The sequence below is a fragment of the Lycium ferocissimum genome, chromosome 7, assembly GCF_029784015.1.
Source record: "Lycium ferocissimum isolate CSIRO_LF1 chromosome 7, AGI_CSIRO_Lferr_CH_V1, whole genome shotgun sequence".
In the NCBI taxonomy this organism is placed as follows: Eukaryota; Viridiplantae; Streptophyta; class Magnoliopsida; order Solanales; family Solanaceae; genus Lycium; species Lycium ferocissimum.
This window is the reverse complement of record NC_081348.1, coordinates 49887922-49908009: the sequence shown is the minus strand read 5'-3', so window position 1 is coordinate 49908009 and position 20088 is coordinate 49887922. Positions and strand designations below refer to the sequence as shown.

The window sequence follows — 20088 nt, the reverse complement described above, 5'->3', positions numbered from 1 at the left end:
TACTTCAACTCCTATAACTTGGAAATCATGTGATTGGAGGTCAACGTTAGACCGTCTCGAAGTTCATATTATTTTCTATGTAACTTAACTGGTGTTGATCAGGGTGAACTAATAATAGGCAAAAGAATCAACTTGGAAGAAATGTTAAACAAGAAGAGCAAATTTAGAGGAAAAAGAAAACAGTTTTTCCTCATTAGTCAATTCTGACCTGCGATTCGCATCGAGTTTATAAATAGGAAGGGGCTTCTAACGGTCTTGAGTATATACATGTCATGATCCAAATCGGAGGCCACAATGAGCATCCGGGCTTTACTTGCCAAGCATCAACATGACACACCTTCATAACATAATCATAAATATAGGTGGGCCATATGGCCATCATACGACAACCTGCTAACTCGTGAAAAATAGACTGAAAAGGGGCAAGTACAAAAGGACATACATATATATACATCACTGGATATAATCGTACGGGCTGACAAGGCCGTCATAAACACCTGTACCACAAGACCTACAAAAGGCCATATAACATCTAAATACATAACGACTGTCTACAAGCCTCTACTAGAGTACATGGCATCATAAGGTCGGGACAGGGCCCTGCCATACCCATATGAACACAAAAATATCGTACCAAGACTAGGCAAAACAACTCCTAGGTGCAAGCGGGAGTGCTCCAATAAACAGCAACTGTACCGATGCGAACCGTCACCCCGTCCGGCCGGCATGAAACACAATGTCCTCGTGCAAAAGACCGCAAGAATAAAGTACCAATTATCTAACATAGGAACGATATGACAGAAATATGAGATAAAAGGAATCAACCTGTACATCTGAAGTGCCTCTGAGGGCAATGATATGCATTAGTACTATATATATGCGTATATAACGCCATCAAGCCTCCCCGTGGATCGTCCGTCACACCCCGATCCCATAGGCGACGGGCACCCGAACACAAAACTCATAGTCTCATTGGGCCCTTAGTCATGGAATGAAATGCATGATGAAAGTTTTTAAAAAAACATTATTTCCGTCTTTATCAAATCAAGTAAGATCCGTGATTATATGAAACTCGTAGCGCAATGTATAACGATACTTCGCTTAAATAGCCGTGCTCCGTATACATAACTCGTCCGCAAAGTCTCTAACATAAATCATTATACCATGACATGGATACTCCGACTCCGACCGAAAGAAATTGAGCTCGCCAATCCAAATTCGGGAACATCTGTCATATCCTTTCCGTATACACCGCGTGGCACGAATGTCCTCGCGCAATAATGTACCGAGTATGTAAGGTACGAATAGTATCATAATATAGATATGAAAAGAAACAACGAAAAAGAGAGATAACTCGAACATCCTGATGCCTCATAAGGCGGATGTCATGCATGCTTAGCCTTTAAAAAACATTTCATACATATACATATGCCCGCCATAAAGCGCCCCATATGTAAATAGTAACAAAGGCTCGGTGTGATATATAAATAGTATCATGCCCGCCATTTAACGTGTTATCATCATTAGCTCGCGTCTGTGCCTCCCGCGTCCGGGCAATATCATAATATGAAGGTGTGCACATCTACGTGCCCTCGCCCCCGGCCGACTATAGCGCGGCGCGCGTGAGAAAAATACATAAATATATATAAGTATATAGCCCAATCAAAAGCCATCAAGAACCTCCGATTATATTATGGAATAATTATCGTCGCTTTGTCTCATCAAGGAACAATTAATTTAAGTGCGAGGCTATCAATGGAGAATAGAACTAAGAGAAAAACGCAATAAGATATCAAGTCATGTACTTTTGGAATCTTAAAAGAGATAGTCATATATCGAGACATCAAGAAATAATTCAATGTTCTCATATCGAAAACATAAACTTGGAAACCTTTAAGCATGAAATCATCCTCATCATTTTCATCATAATAATATATATAGCTCCGTACATGGAAATCTCTGTGAATAAAATTATCTCATAACAACATGAAATCCGTATGCCTTGGAGCTTGGATAAATAAATCTCTCATGATCATCATCATGGTTATCATATAAGAAATTATTCAACTCTACCATTATAGAAACTTTAGAAGTCAGCGAATCTCTAACATGGGAATCAGAGTTTTCATGGAATTCAGCATAGTTTGGTAAGAAAGAATCATGCCTTTGGGAGCTCAATAACATCATATGGTCGCGAGACTCGTGGATTTCTAGCATTTATGAAACAATGATACATGGTAGGACATAAAGGTTTATAACGAAAGGATCATGCCTTTAGAAAGAAGGGGACTAGCCTTAACATACCGAAAGATAATTTCGACTTCCATCTTATTTCATGTCGTGTAATTCGCTCAAGATTATTCGTAGCCTCGTAATCTACATATACAACCATTCATACTATTATTAGAATCATCATCATACGCTCGTCTCGAAACTTTAATGAAAGTCCTTTTTAGATTCCGTCGAAATTCAAAAGATTTCCCCCGTTTACGTGCCTAGCCCGAAATTCCAATTCAACAACCAACAACATCAACAATATAAAACCAATAGCAATACATCATTTCCAACACCAACATATGCCATAAAAACAAATTACACATCGTTTTTCTAAATTTCCCAACCAACCAACTTGGGATACGACTAATTAATAACTTTATTTCAAGAAAGAAGTCGATATTAATACTAACAACATCAATAACAACATCCCCAACATCTTACAAAATAATTATCTATAGATTTTATCCAAAATTCTCTTCAAGCCTCAATCCGTAATTCAACAACATCGACACAACAAACTATAACTCTATTCTTGCAATTATTCCTCAATCAAACTTGATAAAGAGAGAGATTTAATGATTCATACCTTATTTTTATGAAAGTAGCAATATATTCATCCTTTACTTGCTCCCAATCCAACTCCAACACCATACGAAATTATAATCGCGTCTACGCGTTGCCCGGACATCGATTGGTATTCCGTAGCTTGAATTTTGCTCAAAATTCTCAGCGAGCTAAGGAGCCTTTTTAATGGCTGAATTTTCTGGAACATTGTAGCATTTTTTTGTGTTGAAAATGGGGTTTTTAGCCCTTTTATAGTGGGTGACGGTACCGTAGCTACGCACCGTAGCGGTCAAAAGCAAAGAAGAGTTAGCATCAGCAAGAAGCTGTTCTGCGCAGCAGTTCAGTTTGTAACGTCTATAACTCTCTACTCCGATGTCCTATCGACGAACGGTTTATTGCATTACAAACTAGACTCGCCGAAATTCATTCTAGGCTTTTGAAAAACCTTAAAACTCCATATATATACGGGAGATATGCCCTCCAAAGTTGACTAAAAATCCATCCTATTCTCAAATGTTCGTCGAACTTATTTTCTTCAATTTATTCGATCTCTAAATATTTCGAAACTCTCCATACATGATATCTCGTAAACTATTATACTAATAATGGCCATGTTCTCGTGTCTCGAGATAGTCTCTCCCGACTACGACTTATTAGATCGCAATTCACCCTTTTTCTTCGTTGTTACGTACTTTCCATGGATCGTGCCTTTCAAACATCGGGACGTCTCCGACACTAACGAGGTACATGTCATACTCATCTCGAAAGTGGGTGTAATCCACGGTCAATCGATCAAGGTGCGTATATAACGCCATCAGCCTCTGTGGGCATCATTATCATAATATCATATATGTATAAATGCATAAGTATGATAAGAGTACATTCGAAATTTGTCGGAGTGACGTAAGGTCGTTACACCTCCGATTACATTATGACATCATCCCTATCATCATGTGCTTAAAGACTCAAGAGATATACATAAGAACATGCGTGAAACATTGCTATAAGAAAATGAATAATAAGGACATCTCCTAGTTACATGTGTTCATTATGGGGAATATCATTCGTTTCAATCATGCCAACAGTTAGCCTTAACATACCTTAATCTCCTTGTTCCCACAATACCTCCAAAGCAACCCAGGCCATACTTAAGCTACATAAATACAGTAAGGTCTATGATTAATACCATTCGGAGATTTAGTCGAATCCTTACATGAATAACGCATCTATGTAAATTTGGCCACCATCTCCCATATAATATTGACTTCCTCCGACTCCATATCTCAACAACAACAACCAGAGCAATCACAACAAGGACGAATACCAATGACAAGGCACAATACATCAACAATAACTTAATAACATCTCACGACGAGCGACAAGCTCGGATTGGAACCCATATAACCCATATAATCCCCTATGATCTCTTATTTAACTTAATAACATCTATAACAAGATAACAAGTAAATTCATTGAGAATCCCAACAATATACCATGCAAAAATATCTACAAAACAGTCCAAACAACCTCAACAATCACACTAGCATTTTTAGGTGCTAGTTTATACTCTCTTTAACCATTCTCACCAACTAACACCAAAACAAGCTTAAGCACAAGCAAAGTGGTGATATACTTACCTTACACAACAACTACAACTCAAAAACCAATTTTCTCTTAGCTTAGATCCACCATTAACTTCAATACAACACTACACAAGTGCTAATCTTCAAGGTTAATCTTGGGTTAAATTATCAAATTTCACTCTTAATCACTTATGAGCTGCATGGGAGGGGTTTGGGGAGTATGAGGACGAAGTTTGGTGAGGAAATAATGAAAAATGACCCTCAACACTAATTTAAAATATAAAAAGGTCGGCCACCGCCTTGGGAATGCGATGGGATCTGTGACAGAGATGCCCATATGCATTCGCAGATCCTAAGGCATTCCTTAGACAGAACTTTGGCAACTTCCTCAACCTCATATGCGACCAAGAATGCATGGCATTCTCCCAAATGCGTCGCAGATGCCAACCGCAAATTACCTCGTTCACGAGGTATATTTAACACTCGTTCAAGACCTTATTTGACCTTATAGGGGTTCCATGGCCTCTTCAGGCTTACGTTGATTTACTTACGACACAAACAACGCGAAAATTTACGAGGTGTAACAATACACTATTAAAAAAAAAATAGCAATCTCTAAATTGTCTATATTTCTTGCCGTGTAGCTACTACTGTAGTAGAGGGATTTTTCTTTGTCTACAGAGACAAAAGTTAATTATTGGACTAACTCACCCGCCCGCCCTCCAAAAAAAAAATAATTAAGATAAAACCTCCAAGTTATTTTATTTTATTTTTTATTTTTGAAAAAAGCTCGGAGAATTTGATTATACAAAGCCGGACTTTTCAATAGGCAACATAATTGTGAATCTACAGAATGAAAAACCAAGAAATTCTTTACTATTATGAATCTAATAGAATGAAAAATCTCAATGATAAACATTAATTAGGAATTATTTGAGATCAAGAATCATATTTACAGCATTGTTTCTCTCTGAACTCTTCTAAGTTGTCATCATAACTTTGAACTCATCAAAGCTAAGAACTCCATCTCCATTGAGATCAAATCTCCTAATCATATCTTTGCACTTATCAATGGAAGTTGACTCACCAAGTCGACTCAACATCCTCTTCAAGCTCTTAGGAGTAATGTACCCTCCACTCCACTCCCTTCCATTTCATACATTTCAAATGCTCCAATCAATTCACTCTCCTTATTCCTCTCTTCTTCCATTAGCTTTGTAAAATCCTCCAATCCTAACAACCCATCCCCGTCAGAATCCGACAGCCTCACCGCCATCTCAGCCTCCTCCACTGACAGCTCGCCTCCTACCGCCTTCATGCACCTCCTTAGCTCCGCTGGTGACACCTTTCCATCTCCATCCTCGTCAAAGTACCTAAATACTCTCCCTAACTCGCTATTATTATTACTACCACTACCACTACTACTCGTCGAATGACGATCAGTAGTGGTAGATATCGTTGTTGTTTTTGTTGTCGTTATCTTCTTCTCCTCTTCCTTCCTTCTGAGATGAAACATATTCTGAAATCTTGAGAAAATTGACACTTTTTCAGCCGTGGAAACAGAAACTGACGCCATACACATGATTACAAGTACGTTTAGTACCTTTTTTTATTTCCAAAAAGGTTTGGGATGTAATTAGTAGAAATGTAGAATGTGAGTAGTAGAAATATTGTAGAATGTGAGTAAGTGTGAAAAGGGTTGAACTTGAAACAAATAAAACTTTTTTGGTGAAAGCTTTTGAAAGACAACAAATAAAGGATATGCAGTGCGATGAAGGAAAAAGTGTGACATTTATAGTTTGTGGGCTGAAGAGAGAGAAGAAAAGGAGTATTTAATATTCCGTGGGCTTACCACGTATTGAAACTTGTACGACCTTTTGTTTATAGAAAATAAAAACAAAAACAGGTTCCTAGAAGTTTGAAAAGTAAACAGGCAACACGCTAGGAGAGCTAAGGTTTGGTTTTTAGGATAAAGTCTTATCTTGAAGACAATTAAAGACTACGTGTTTCGTGTGTGTGTGTGTGTGTTAGGCTAGTGGGAGTAGGGATTGGCATATATCTTATATTATATTGTCATCAATAAATGTCATGCCAAACTGACGCTTATCTCTACCTTAGCTTAAATTTGTTTTTTGTTTCCTTTTCATATATACTTACCTTTTATGACAACATCCAAAATAGTGTCCTTTTTTTCATCCATAATTAAAGTTTCTCTTTGAGTTTCTACTTTCTACTTCTATTTTAGAACGATTACACTTACCTTGAATTTGTTTCTTTTTCCATTGGCTAATTAAGGATATAGGACAACTCGAAAACCAAGCTGCTCTTAGCTCACATCCACCATTAACTTCAATACAACACCACACAAGTGCTAATCTTCACTTAAGCTAATATTCAAGGTTAATCTTGGGTTAAATCATCAAGTTTCACTCTTAATCACTTATGAACTGCTTGGGAGGGTTTTGGGGAGTATAAGGACGAAGTTTGGTGAGGAAATAATGAAAATTGACCCTCAACACTAATTTAAAATATAAAAAGGTCGGCCACCGCTTTGGGAATGCAATGGGATCTATGACGGAGATGCCCATATGCGTTCGCAGATCCTAAGGCATTCCTTAGATAGAACTTTGGCAATTTTTTCAACCCCATCTGCGACCAAGAATGCTTGGCATTCTCCCAAATGCGTCGCAAATGCCAACCGCAAACCTCGTTCACGACATATATTTAACACTCGTTCAAGACCTTATTTGACTTTATAGGGGTTCCATGGCCTCCCCGGGCTTAGGTTGGTTTACTTACGACACAAACGACGCGAAAATTTACGAGTTATAACAATACACTTTAAAAAAGAATAGCTACGAATTTTATTGCGAATCTATCTATCAATTGTCTATATTTCTTGCCGTGTAGCTACTACTGTAGTTTAGGGATTTTTCTTTGTCTACAGAGACAAAAGTTAATTATTGGACTAACTAAACCACCCCCAGCCCCCCTCCCCCCGGGAAAAAAAATTAAGATAAAACCTCCAAGTTATTTTTTTCGAAAAAAGCTCGGAGAATTTGATAATACAAAGCCGGACTTTTCAATAGGCAACATAAATTGTGAATCTACAGAATGAAAAACCAAGAAATTCTTTACAATTATGAATCTATAGAATGAAATAGAATGAAAAATCTCAATGATAAACATTAATTAGGAATTATTTGATGAGACCAAGAATCATATATTACAGCATTGTTTCTCTCTGAACTCTTCTAAGTTGTCATCATAACTTTGAACTCATCAAAGCTAAGAACTCCATCTCCATTGAGATCAAATCTCCTAATCATATCCTTGCACTTATCAATGGAAGTTGACTCACCAAGTCGACTCAACATCCTCTTCAAGCTCTTAGGAGTAATGTACCCTCCACTCCCTTCCATTTCATACATTTCAAATGCTCCAATCAATTCACTCTCCTTATTCCTCTCTTCTTCCATTAGCTTTGTAAAATCCTCCAATCCTAACAACCCATCCCCGTCAGAATCCGACAGCCTCACCGCCATCTCAGCCTCCTCCACTGACAGCTCGCCTCCTACCGCCTTCATGCACCTCCTTAGCTCCGCTGGTGACACCTTTCCATCTCCATCCTCGTCAAAGTACCTAAATACTCTCCCTAACTCGCTATTATTATTACTACCACTACCACTACTACTCGTCGAATGACGATCAGTAGTGGTAGGTATCGTTGTTGTTTTTGTTGTCGTTAACTTCTTCTCCTCTTCCTTCCTTCTGAGATGAAACATATTCCGTAATCTTGAGAAAATTGACTCTTTTTCAGCCTTGGAAACAGAAACTGACGCCATACACATGATTACAAGTACGTTTAGTACCTTTTTTTTTTTTTTCCAAAAAGGTTTGAGATGTAAGTAGAAATGTAGAATGTGAGTGAGTGTGAAAAGGATTGAACTTGAAACAAATAAAACTTTTTTGGTGAAAGCTCTTGAAAGACAACAAATAAAGGATATGCATTGGGATGAAGGAAAAAGAATGTGACATTTATAGTTTGTGGGCTGAAGAGAGAGCAGAAAAGGAGTATTTAATATTCCGTGGGCTTACCACGTATTGAAACTTGTACGACCTTTTGTTTATAGAAAATAAAAACAAAAACAGGTTCCTAGAAGTTTGAAAAGTAAACAGGCAACACGCTAGGAGAGCTAAGGTTTGGTTTTTGGGATAAAGTCTTATCTTGAAGACGATTAAAGACTACGTGTTTCGTGTGTGTGTGTGTTAGGCTAGTATGGGAGTAGGGATTGGCATATATCTTATATTATATTGTCATCAATAAACGTCATGCCAAACTGACGCATATCTCTACCTTAGCTTAAATTTGTTTTTTGTTTCCTTTTCATATATACTTACCTTTTATGACAACATCCAAAATAGGGTCCTTTTTTTCATCCATAATTAAAGTTTTCTCTTTGAGTTTCTACTTTCTACTTCTATTTTAGAACGATTACACTTACCTTGAATTTGTTTCTTTTTCCATTGGCTAATTAAGGATATAGGACAACTGCGGAAGAATGTAAATTAATCCAATTTGAATAGTAGAAGGGTAAAATGCTTCAAATCGAATAGTAAAGGGGTAAATTTGATACAAATAAGGGGAAAAGATAACTGACTTAGAGACAATTTTTCAAGTGGCATAAAAAAATTATCAGATTTTTTTTTCCGTGTCCCACAACCGTTACTGGAGGTCAAAGACATTCTTGTTAATAATATAATAGAGAAAATTTAAACCTTTTTAAAATAGTAGATGACAAATCTGAATTCCGTTAGAATATGTTCAAGAAATGTAAAGATTCATGTGATCCTTAATTATATTCTAGTGAACACTTATGTTGAAAAGTTAGTTGAGATGGCAAATTGCCAATGTAAAGTATGAATGTCATAATATGAAAACATCTAATAAAATTGAAGAAGGTATGTATGCATTAAATATGAAGGAGTAACTTCATGTAAGGTTCATCAAACTATTTGATATTTTTAAGTGTGCAATAATAAGGCAAATAATTACGTGAACCGTGTTAATGGAGTCATTGATTGGTAGGAGCTAATGATTTTTATATATAACTTCAACTCCTATAACTTGGAAATCATGTGATTGGAGGTCAACGTTAGACCGTTTTGATCATGTCCATTATTTTCTATGTAGCTTAACATGCATTGATCACTGATCAGGGTGAATTAATAATAGGCAAAAGAAGGTCACACAACTTAGAAGAAATGTGTTAAACAAAAAGAGCAAATTTAGAGAACTTGATATAGAGAAATTTAATAGTCCAATTTATGGGTTACAAGGTCGCAATCTCACTTAAATAGGCGCATCCTTCAAGGATACACATTGTAATGTATGCACAAAAGAAATGGGGCATTTGTTTTGTTTCTAGATACAAAAAGAAATACACATAAAGCAAGTTTAGTTTATAGTGGTTTGAAAAGCAAACTGTCAACGGGGTATAAAATACTAGTAATATTTATAAATAATAAATGAAAACAGATGACATATTGATAATGATGTGAGACAGAAATATGTGGAATGTTCTTATCTTGAAGGAACAAAGAAGAGGCCACTGTTGAGTCAAGAAGCTTTTAATTTGTTGAAGTAATTTTTTATAATTGGCGCCTTTGATTCTGTGTGTTTGTATATGGTAATATATTAGGGTCGTTTGGTATGCGGGATGAGATAGGTAAGGATATCTCATGAGATTAGCTATTCCACTTTTTATATGGGATAGCTAATTCCATCATTTCAGCACATGATGAAATAAAATAATTACGGGACTAATTAATACTCATAAATAAATGCGGGATAAAATAATTTAGCATTTTATTCCAGAATTATTATCTTTATTCCACATATCAAACGACCCCTCGGGGTCATCTATTGCCATGCCAAATTGAGCTGTGATGTTCGGTGTTTGTTTTGGGCATTGATTAATTTGGATTTGTACTGGTAAAGCTCTGTGAATTAAAAGGAAAGCACTTCCTATATCAGAATCGAAATTTCTGATTAAAAGTGAAGTTATCTTACTAATAATTAATTATTGTCTTCAAAAACTACAAAACTGTAGTTGGAGCCAATACTTGGGATAACTATCCTTCGAAACTCACAGATAATGGGCTCACTTCTCTACCCTTTCTTATTCAAATATCGTACTTAATTCATTTGACGTCGGACTCGAAGATGTTACCTAAATTACAAGTCCTTTAATCCTTTGTCAATTTAGCAAAGCCCTGAGCGGCTGAGCTATGCTAATAAACATTTATGTTGAAACTTTAGTTGAGACGGCAAATTGCCACATGCCATAAGAATACGAAGGAATTAGATTCGGGTCACCCATGTAACTAATCCAAATCCATATAAATATTATATAAATATATATTTGTTATAGTATATTTAATTTAAGTTAAAAGGAAAGGACACAACTGTTGGAAAAAGTTCCTGAACAGTTGTACCTATTCAGGAAACATAAAAGAAGTTCTGCAGGAAAGAACTTTTCACTTCTTCTAAAAAAGAACTTTTCCTTCCTTCATTTCAAAATAGAAAAGAACTCTCTTCTTCTCATTTAGCTGTTATAATGAGATATGAAAGTCAATTGGGGCAAAGGTGCAAATATACTCCTCAGCTTTGTGATTTAGAATAGATATACCCCTCGTTTAAAAAGTGGTGTATATATACCGTTGCTGTTACAAAATGGTGCAAATATATAGTCTTGCCCTTATACAAATAGTGCAAATATACCCTTTTCGCTAATGTGATTTCAAAAAAAAAAAAAAAATCATTTAGCTTTTTGAATGCCATAATATGAAAACATCTAATAAAATTGAAGGTAAAAGAAAGAAACAAAAATAAAGGAAGAAGGTGTGTATGCATTAATAAAATATGGAGGAGTAGCTTCATGTAAGGTTCATCAAACCATTTCATATATTTTGAAGTGTGCAATTATAAGGCTATATGTACCACGTTAACAATTAATTGGTAGGAACAAATGATTTTCATAACTCAACTCATATAACTTGGAAATCATGTGATTGGAGGTCAACGATAGACCGTTTCGAAGTCCATATAATTTTCTATGCATCTTAACATGTGTTGAGGATGAATTAACAATAGACAAAAGAAGGTCACACAACTTAGAAGAAATGTTAAACAAGAAGAGCAAAGTTAGAGGAAGATGAAAACAGATCTTTCTCAGTAGTCAATTGTAACCTGCGATTTATATCAAATTTATAATAGGAAGGCGCTTCTAACGATGAGGCTATGAATTTCGTCGCAAATCAATTGCTAAATAATCCGTATCTAATAGGATTTCTGATACTTTCACTACTAGAAAAAGATGTTTTTTCCACCGACATTTAGTGGAAAATTTGTGTTATAAAACATGATTTTCTCACCGATTCTCACTTGGAAAATGCATGTTGGGAAACAGGTAACCATTGAAACGCTAGAAAACTTTTTCCATGTGAAAATTCTACTATTTATGTTTTTCCCACCGACATTCAGTAAAAATAGCCACTGAATTTTTTCAGTGAGAAATTAGTAGAAAAATAGTGATTTTTTAGTACTAGTATTTATTGCTAATTCATATTGACTATTGTAATGGACGCATACATATCCTGCATAATAATTCGAGAATTCATTCAAAACGCGTACTCGTGGATTTTTTCGACAGAGTCAAAAGTTAGCCGCTATTTGTAAGATCCACTTTATAATATAGTCGTGTGGTAACTTATGATAAATGTAAGTCGTTGGTATCTGCAAGGAGAAATATATTTTATTATCTGTTTCTTTGTACTGTTTGGATTCGTAACTAGAACTTTAGCTCCAACTTGGGGTGAGTTGACCCAACTGTCTTTGACGGGAATAAGGAAGTTTTTGTTGAAGTAATCTTAATAATTGGCATATGTGATTGCATGCGTGTCATGCCCCAAATTGAAGACGTAAAATATAGAAAAAAAAAATACATAAAGCGTTTTGCATAAGCCGCCACTTGTCAAATTTTATTTTATTTTATAGTATTATTTTTCACTTTTTTCATTTTTTACAACTTTTCGTTTCATTTTCCCACCACTGACACCACCGTGTTACAAATGGTAAGGTAGAAGAATGTTGAACTATAACACGTCTTCTATAGTTCCATGTAACAAAAAGTTTAGTGGTTTTTTAATTTAGTTTTCCCTTAGATATTTTTCTTCATCATTTAGTTTAGTTATGTTTTCTATAGAAATGCACACGTTAAATAGGGGTCAATTGGAACTTGGGTTTGGGTGGAAAGAGTGGAACGTATCTCAATTTTGAAATTTATCTTTTTTTGCAAATTCCACTTATACCACTTGATGTTAGGAGAAGTGACAGGCATTTTAGTTTTGAAAAGTGACTCCTATTAGTAACTTTTATGTGTGTCAAGGGACATTACGGTTAATTGGTTTCAATATAATGAAGAATTCTTTGTACTATACCTTCTAAATTTTTGGAAGTTGAGACTTGACCGATATTTAAATGGGAGGTACAATGCAGTAATAAAATATGGAGAGAGTAACTTCATGTAAGGTTCATCAACAATTTTGATGTTTAATTTGTGCAATTATTATATAAGGTCATCACATGTACCATGTTTATAATTGATTCATAGGAGCCCAGCTCCAATGACTTGGAATCACGTGATTAGTTGGAGGTCAACATTATTGCGTTGACATCTTCGAATTTCTATGTATCTTAATATGTGTTGAGGATGAAAAATAGGCTAAAAGGGAAAAGGTCACGCAGCTTAAAGAAATGTTAAACAAGAAGAGGAAATTTAGAGGAAACGAAAATAGATATTTCTTAGTCAAGATATGTTATAATTATCTCTTGGTCCTAAAGCAGCTTTTAAGCTCAAAAATAATAATCGGGTTTCAATGCTTATTTTAACTTAGACACCGGGTGGAAAACGAAAAAAAAAAGTGAAATAAAATGTTATATGAATCATGGTCGTCTCCTATTTCAAATTTCTCAAGTGTCAAGTAATTTCTCTTCTAGCACCCTTATTACAATCAGGTCCTTATAGAAGCTTCAAAACTTAGAACAATTTTAAGGACCAAAATAATTGCACTGCAGGCCCGACAGCTTACTTTTATATATATATATATATATATATATATATATATTTTTTTTTTTTTGAAATTTCCCTTTTTTCCTTTTTGTTATCTTTCGTCCCAGCGACTTCTTTTCAAATATTGTTATATACCTATTCTTACACCTTCGTATATAGTCTGTAGATTTCCTTAATACTTGAAACGATATTGCCAGTATTCGTTAGAGGCTACAAAAAAACTTAAGCGAAAATTTTGAGGAGCGCTACACATGTATTGTAATAACTAATAAGGGATGCTTATCCGACGTAGTTTTTCAGTAATCAAATGGAAGCTCATGGCCAAAGAATTATATATGTACATAAAGATAAAAAGAGTAGACAAATTCTAATTTGTCATCATATTTTTGAACTCATCAAAGCTAAGAACTCCATCTCCATTGATATCAAATCTCCTAATCATAGCTTTGCATTTATCAATAGAAGTTGACTCACCAAGTCGACTCAACATCCTCTTCAAGCTCTTAGGAGTAATGTAGCCTCCACTCCCTTCCATTTCATACATTTCAAATGCTCCAATCAATTCACTCTCTTGTTCCTCTCTTCTTCCATTAGCTTTGTAAAATCCTCCAATCCCTAACAACCCATATATCTGAATCCGATAGCCTCACCGCCATCTCAGCCTCCTCCACCGTCAGCTCACCTCCTACTGCCTTCATGCACCTCCTTAGCTCCGCTGGTGACACCTTTCCATCTCCATCCTCGTCAAAGTACGTAAATACTCTCCCTAACTCGCTATTATTATTATCACTACCACTACCACTACTACTCGTGGAATGACGATCGGTAGTGATAGATATCGTTGTTGTTTTTGTTATCGTTATATTCTTCTCCACTTCCTTCCTTCTGAGATGAAACATATTCTGTAATCTTGAGAAAATTGACACTTTTTCAGCCGTGGAAACAGAAACTGACGCCATACACATGATTACAAGTACGTTTAGTACCTTTTTTATTTCCAAAAAGGTTTGAGATGTAATTAGTAGAATTGTAGAATGTGAGTAGTAGAAATATTGTAGAATGTGAGTAAGTGTTGAAAGGGTTGAACTTGAAACAAATAAAACTTTTTTGGTGAGAGCTCTTGAAAGACAACAAATAAAGGATATGCATGGGGATGAAGGAAAAAGAATGTGACATTTATAGTTTGTGGGCTGAAGAGAGAGCAGAAAAGTAGTATTTAATATTCCGTGGGCTTACCACGTATTGAAACTTGTACGACCTTTTGTTTATAGAAAATAAAAACAAAAACAGGTTCCTAGAAGTTTGAAAAGTAAACAGGCAACACGCTACGAGAGCTAAGGTTTGGTTTTTAGGATAAAGTCTTATCTTGAAGACAATTAAAGAGTACGTGTGTGTGTGTGTGTGAGGCTAGTGGGAGTAGGGATTGGCATATATCTTATTCTGATAGTTTACTTTTACTTATTTACTTTGAACTTTTCATGCTGTTTAAAAAATAATAAATGAAATACATTATTTATTAATGTACCCATATTAATTGATGCATATTTTTATTGGATTTGAAAAATAATTTAAAATGAGTAATTAATACTATGGTAAAACGAAAAAAAATAAATTGTCAGATTTCTTATGTACATAAATAGTGACAAGTAAAAGTGAAAATCTATTTTTATAATATTGGACAGTAAATTAAAGTGACCGGAGGGGTATAAAATTTATTCCAAACTTAGTCTTGGATATCCCATCAAGCTTTGCTATTATTCTATCCCACCTTCCAGGTTGGATAAATTAGTCTAGAATTATAATTTCAGGATTATAATCACGAGATAACTTAGTTTGCGAAACAAACAACTCTTTTAAGGTCACAAAAGTGCACTTTGGGATTTACATAAATATTACTCTTTTCGTTCACTTTTACTTGTCTACTTTGGACTTTTTATGCTGTTTAAAAAATAATAAATGAAATGCATAGTTTATCAATGTACCCATATTAATTGGTGAAATTTTTAATTGGATTTCAAAAATGATTTGAAATGAGTAATTAATACTGTTGGTAAACAAAAAAAATTGTCTTATGTTGATATGCTAAAAGTGACAAGTACATGTGAAAATTTATCTTTGAAATCTTTGGACAAGTAAAAGTGAACAGAGGAAGTATTATCTTAAAATTACAAATTTAACTTTTGTTACAGAAAAATCAAAATAAGAAAGATAAATCTCGAGGAAGGTTTCCGAAAATTTAATCTTCTATACAATAGTCAAAATATGTTAGTACAAATATTATTGGATAGTGCTAAATACCCAAACTCTCATGGGAGAATTCGTACAACTAATTTAAAAAGTCTATTATAACCTTGTTTTGCTTTTGACTAGCTCCAAGCGATAGCATTTTCCCTATAATTAATTTTCCAGAAAAGTAACAGTATATTATATTGTCATCAATAAGTGTCATGCCAAATTGACGCATATCTCTACCTTAGCTTAAATTTGTTTCTGTCTTTCTTGAAGGTGCGCATAAAAAAACTTAATGATGATTGAACTTATCAATAATTTTTCCTAATATTCAGATATTAAAAATAAAAAAATGAATTCATGTAAATAGACATTAAGATTATTTCAACGTAAATTAAATAATAGGATAATGACCCCAAAGGTTAGTAAATTGCGATAAGATGGAAAAAAAATCATCTAAAAGTGAAACTTAATAGTGATATAATATATAAATATATGTTTAAATTAATAAATTTGTTATTGTCACCAAATATCTCAAGTATTCTCCAACCAATGATTAGAAAGTTTATTTTATAAATTAATACCTATATAATTACTTAAAATTTTATCTAATGTATTGTAAGATTTATAAACTGGGGAACTAGAACTTTAATTCTAAAAACTTGCTAAATTGTATTTTTTGAGTTCAGCCCAAGTTGTTTTGAAAACAAAATGTCTTTTTATTTTGAAACATATCAGAATTTCATGTGCCAAACAAGCCCTAAATATATCACAAAATATTTTTTTTTAAAATGCAAAAAATAAACAAATGCATATACATGAGACTATAAATGTGCTCTTAAACCAATAAATACTCGCTAATCGCAATTTTACAACTTTCAATTAACTCGGATTTTTTTTTTACGTTGAATAATTAAAAAACAATAACTTTAACCATTGTGTTAAAAATCCTTAAAAAAAGAAATTTCAAATTAAGAAAATAGAAATAAGCGGAAAGAAAATCCTTAAAAAAAAAAATTTCTTAATTTGAAATTTTTTTTTATTCATTTATAGATATTAAAGTTATTGTAAAATAGCAAGTTTTTAATTATTCAAGTGTAAAAAAAAAAAAAAAAATCCGAGTTTATTGAAAATGTCACAAAAAGTTGCGATCAAATCAGTATTTATTGGTTTAAGTGCACATTTATATCTACATAGTATATGCTTTATGCCTTATATTTTGCATTTTAAAAAAAAAAATTTTGTGATATATTTAGGGCTTGTTTGGCCATGAAAATTGTAGATTATGTTTGAAAATATAGTTTTGTTTTACAAAAATATTGGATTGTAAAAATAATGATATTTGTAAGTTTAAGTGTCTGTTATAACTATTTTTTATATCGAATACCTTTAAAAATTCATGAGTTTAAGGGTCCATCTAGGTATTACTCCATCTTAATAAAAGATTTGGCATTGTCACACGTATCTCGATCGGTTAGAAGAAGCAATATTTGAATTATTAGAACAGTACTACTTTTTCGATTAACTTTATCGTTTCTATTGATGAGTCTATAAAGTATAAAAATTTCAACTTCATACACGGTGTACATTATGTCATTCTAAAATCGGTTCCAATTAAGATCAACGTTGAGTATACATAAGCTTAAGATATAAGATTGCATTTGAGTCGTATTTGATTCACTTTTTAAGAAAACTTACATATAAAAAAAGTCACCCACATTTTATAATTGAGGTTATTACTGTTTACAATACATTTTTTTTCCTTCAAGCACCACTACACATGAGAATACTAATGATACATTTTTTTTTCCTTCAAGCACCACTACACATGAGAATACTAATGAGAGTTGAACCGTTTTGACCTTTATCCTTGAGGAGTGCATTACTTTTTATATAGATGTAAATTCACCACCATATTTCTCTTATGTATTCTTGCTAAATACATGATCTAACAATATTTGTAGCATAAGTTGTGCTATTCAATCTTGACTTTTTCTGTTAAACTGTTTTGAAATACTCAAAAGTGGATATGCATGTTCAGAAACCAGTCTATAAATCTACAAAGCAATTTCGTCATAGAAAAAAGTAAAACAAAAAATGCTAAAAGAAAGAAAAGGAAGAGAATGAGCAAAATACAAAGGGAGATCACAAGGAAAAACTAAGACGAATAGATCAGCATACACAACGCAACTTATAATGATTTTATGCAATTCTTATCATTTATATATACATTCATAAATTATATCGGTATATATCCCGTAAATCCGAGCTATTCTTGAATAAAGATGTGAACGTATGAAACTAGTATAAAGATCATATTTTAGCTATATGAATCCATTCGGGTGATAAACGTGTCGTTTTGAAGTCAAACAAAAAAGTGAAGTTCTTAAGGCATTTAGACCTATTCGTCTTTAGAGATATAATATGTACATTATGGCCGTTTTCGGGTAGTGACGTTAGGAATTTGAGAAAACTCAAAACATGAAAGTTGTAGGCCTTTGAAATACCTTTCCAACCATATATTATGGAGCTCAAACGGAAGATAGTTATATTAGAAGTTATACAATTGAATTTTTGTACAAATTGAAGTCTTGATATGTTAAGGTGCGCGATCGCGCACCGGAGAGGATGTTATCAATATTACAGAATTTATCACTGTACACGGAAGTACCCTAGTGCGCGACATTCTAAGTTGTCACCACGACATTATAAAGACACACAAACTTCATTAATATTCTTTCCCCAAATCCCGTTTTAAACTTTGCAGGATTTCAATGGAGGTTCATTAAATTTGAACTGGCCAAGTCTCTCAAGTCCTAAGGACTAAGCTCTTCTCTCCCAACCTTCAAGAAACTTTGATAAGGTGTGCCTATATAATTATAGGCAATCAAGTCAATTCCAACATATGTTCAGAGATCATTAAAAGAATTCATCATTCTTAACATAAGGTTTTCAAGTCAATAGGATTATAATCGTTGACTGAGTTCATAGAATTCAATTATTTTGGAAATCTTGTATCTCTGGTCATTTTTAATTCAGACATTTTTGGAGCGAGGTAAGGTATGTAGAGTTATGTTATCTACGTGTGGGAACACGAAAATTGTTTCTTCCCCAAGATATGTTCATAATCCATAATTTATGATTCTCTGCACTAAATATGGGGTCTTCTCCTATTCTATTTTCTCAAAATAGTAAGCTATGCTCTTCACTGTAATAACCCTAGGTCCAATCATTAGTGTTGTATATTATGTTTGAGTTGCTATTATTCTATCATTGTGTTCTTGATACCATTATGATTATTGAGATTTCGTTAGTAACTCTTCTAAAAACCACTAATAATTTATCTTGCATATCCTAATGGGTTCTTTGCTTGCATTTTAATCTTTGTCAACTTGTTTTTAAACAAAAATGCTTATTTCATGAAATAAGGTACATGTTTACAAGTTTTCATGCAATTGTATTTTATAACTATGTTCATGCCATGACTAAGATATTTACACATCTAAATACAAGTTATTTCATGAAACCATGTTTACAAGTTAGTTCATGAAACCATGTTTACAAGTTAATTCATGAAACCATGATTATAAGTTATTTCGTGAAATCATGATTACAAGACAAGTACAAGTTAATTCACGAAAATAATATCACTTCTCTAGCCTTTTATATTATGTTCATGTTTTTGGGAGTATTGCACGAATCCTTTGAGAAGGCTCAGATAGCCTGAAACTATGTAACTTTAGTAGGACAAGGATCGCTGCCGCCCAGTTAGGACGATACCTCGATAATTTTACACTGAATGGATCCATAAGGCACGTTACATATTCAATGCAAGGTACCAAGGAAATGACACATTGTTGGAAAAAGTTTCCGGCGACGCTCTTGGTACATAAAGACTCCACGTACTTTTCACGTGGTGATATCCATGATCGGTTTATGAAATCTCTTCTCCCTACTTATCATGTTTTACGTATGTTATATATATATATATATATATATATATATATATATATATATATATATATATATATATATATATATATATATATATGTATGTATGTATTCATGCTCATGCTCTTTGTTCATGTCCAGGTTTCAAATAATATGTAAAAATCTTATCATGTTATCCCATGTGAAAACCCATATTATTTCATTCGGTTGCTTTACATACCAGTACTTCAATGTGATAAAAATAAACCTTTCTATTGCCGTGTGGGCCATGTACCATTTCACAATAATTGGTAGGTACTAATTTACAGGACGACTCATATCTGCTCATGTGATTGGAGGACGAAGACTCG

At 33.8% G+C, this 20088-nt stretch overlaps 1 protein-coding gene and 2 pseudogenes across 1 annotated transcript; all 3 read right to left on the bottom strand.

Annotated features, from left to right (window-relative positions):
• Window positions 1–5357: 5357 nt before the first annotated feature.
• Window positions 5358–8512, bottom strand: LOC132065551 (putative calcium-binding protein CML19; annotated as a pseudogene).
• LOC132065552 (putative calcium-binding protein CML19) lies at window positions 7436–8383 on the bottom strand. Its single transcript, XM_059458982.1, has one exon. It carries the CDS (start codon window positions 8273–8275, stop codon window positions 7679–7681), a length of 597 nt encoding a protein of 198 aa, XP_059314965.1. The 5' UTR covers window positions 8276–8383; the 3' UTR covers window positions 7436–7678.
• Window positions 8513–13832: 5320 nt separating the features above from the next.
• Window positions 13833–14751, bottom strand: LOC132062948 (putative calcium-binding protein CML19; annotated as a pseudogene).
• Window positions 14752–20088: the final 5337 nt, after the last annotated feature.

Coding starts and splice junctions, on each gene's coding strand:
- LOC132065552 (XM_059458982.1), bottom strand. CDS start 8,275: ATGTGTATGGCGTCAGTTTCTGTTTCCAAGGCTGAAAAAGAGTCAATT.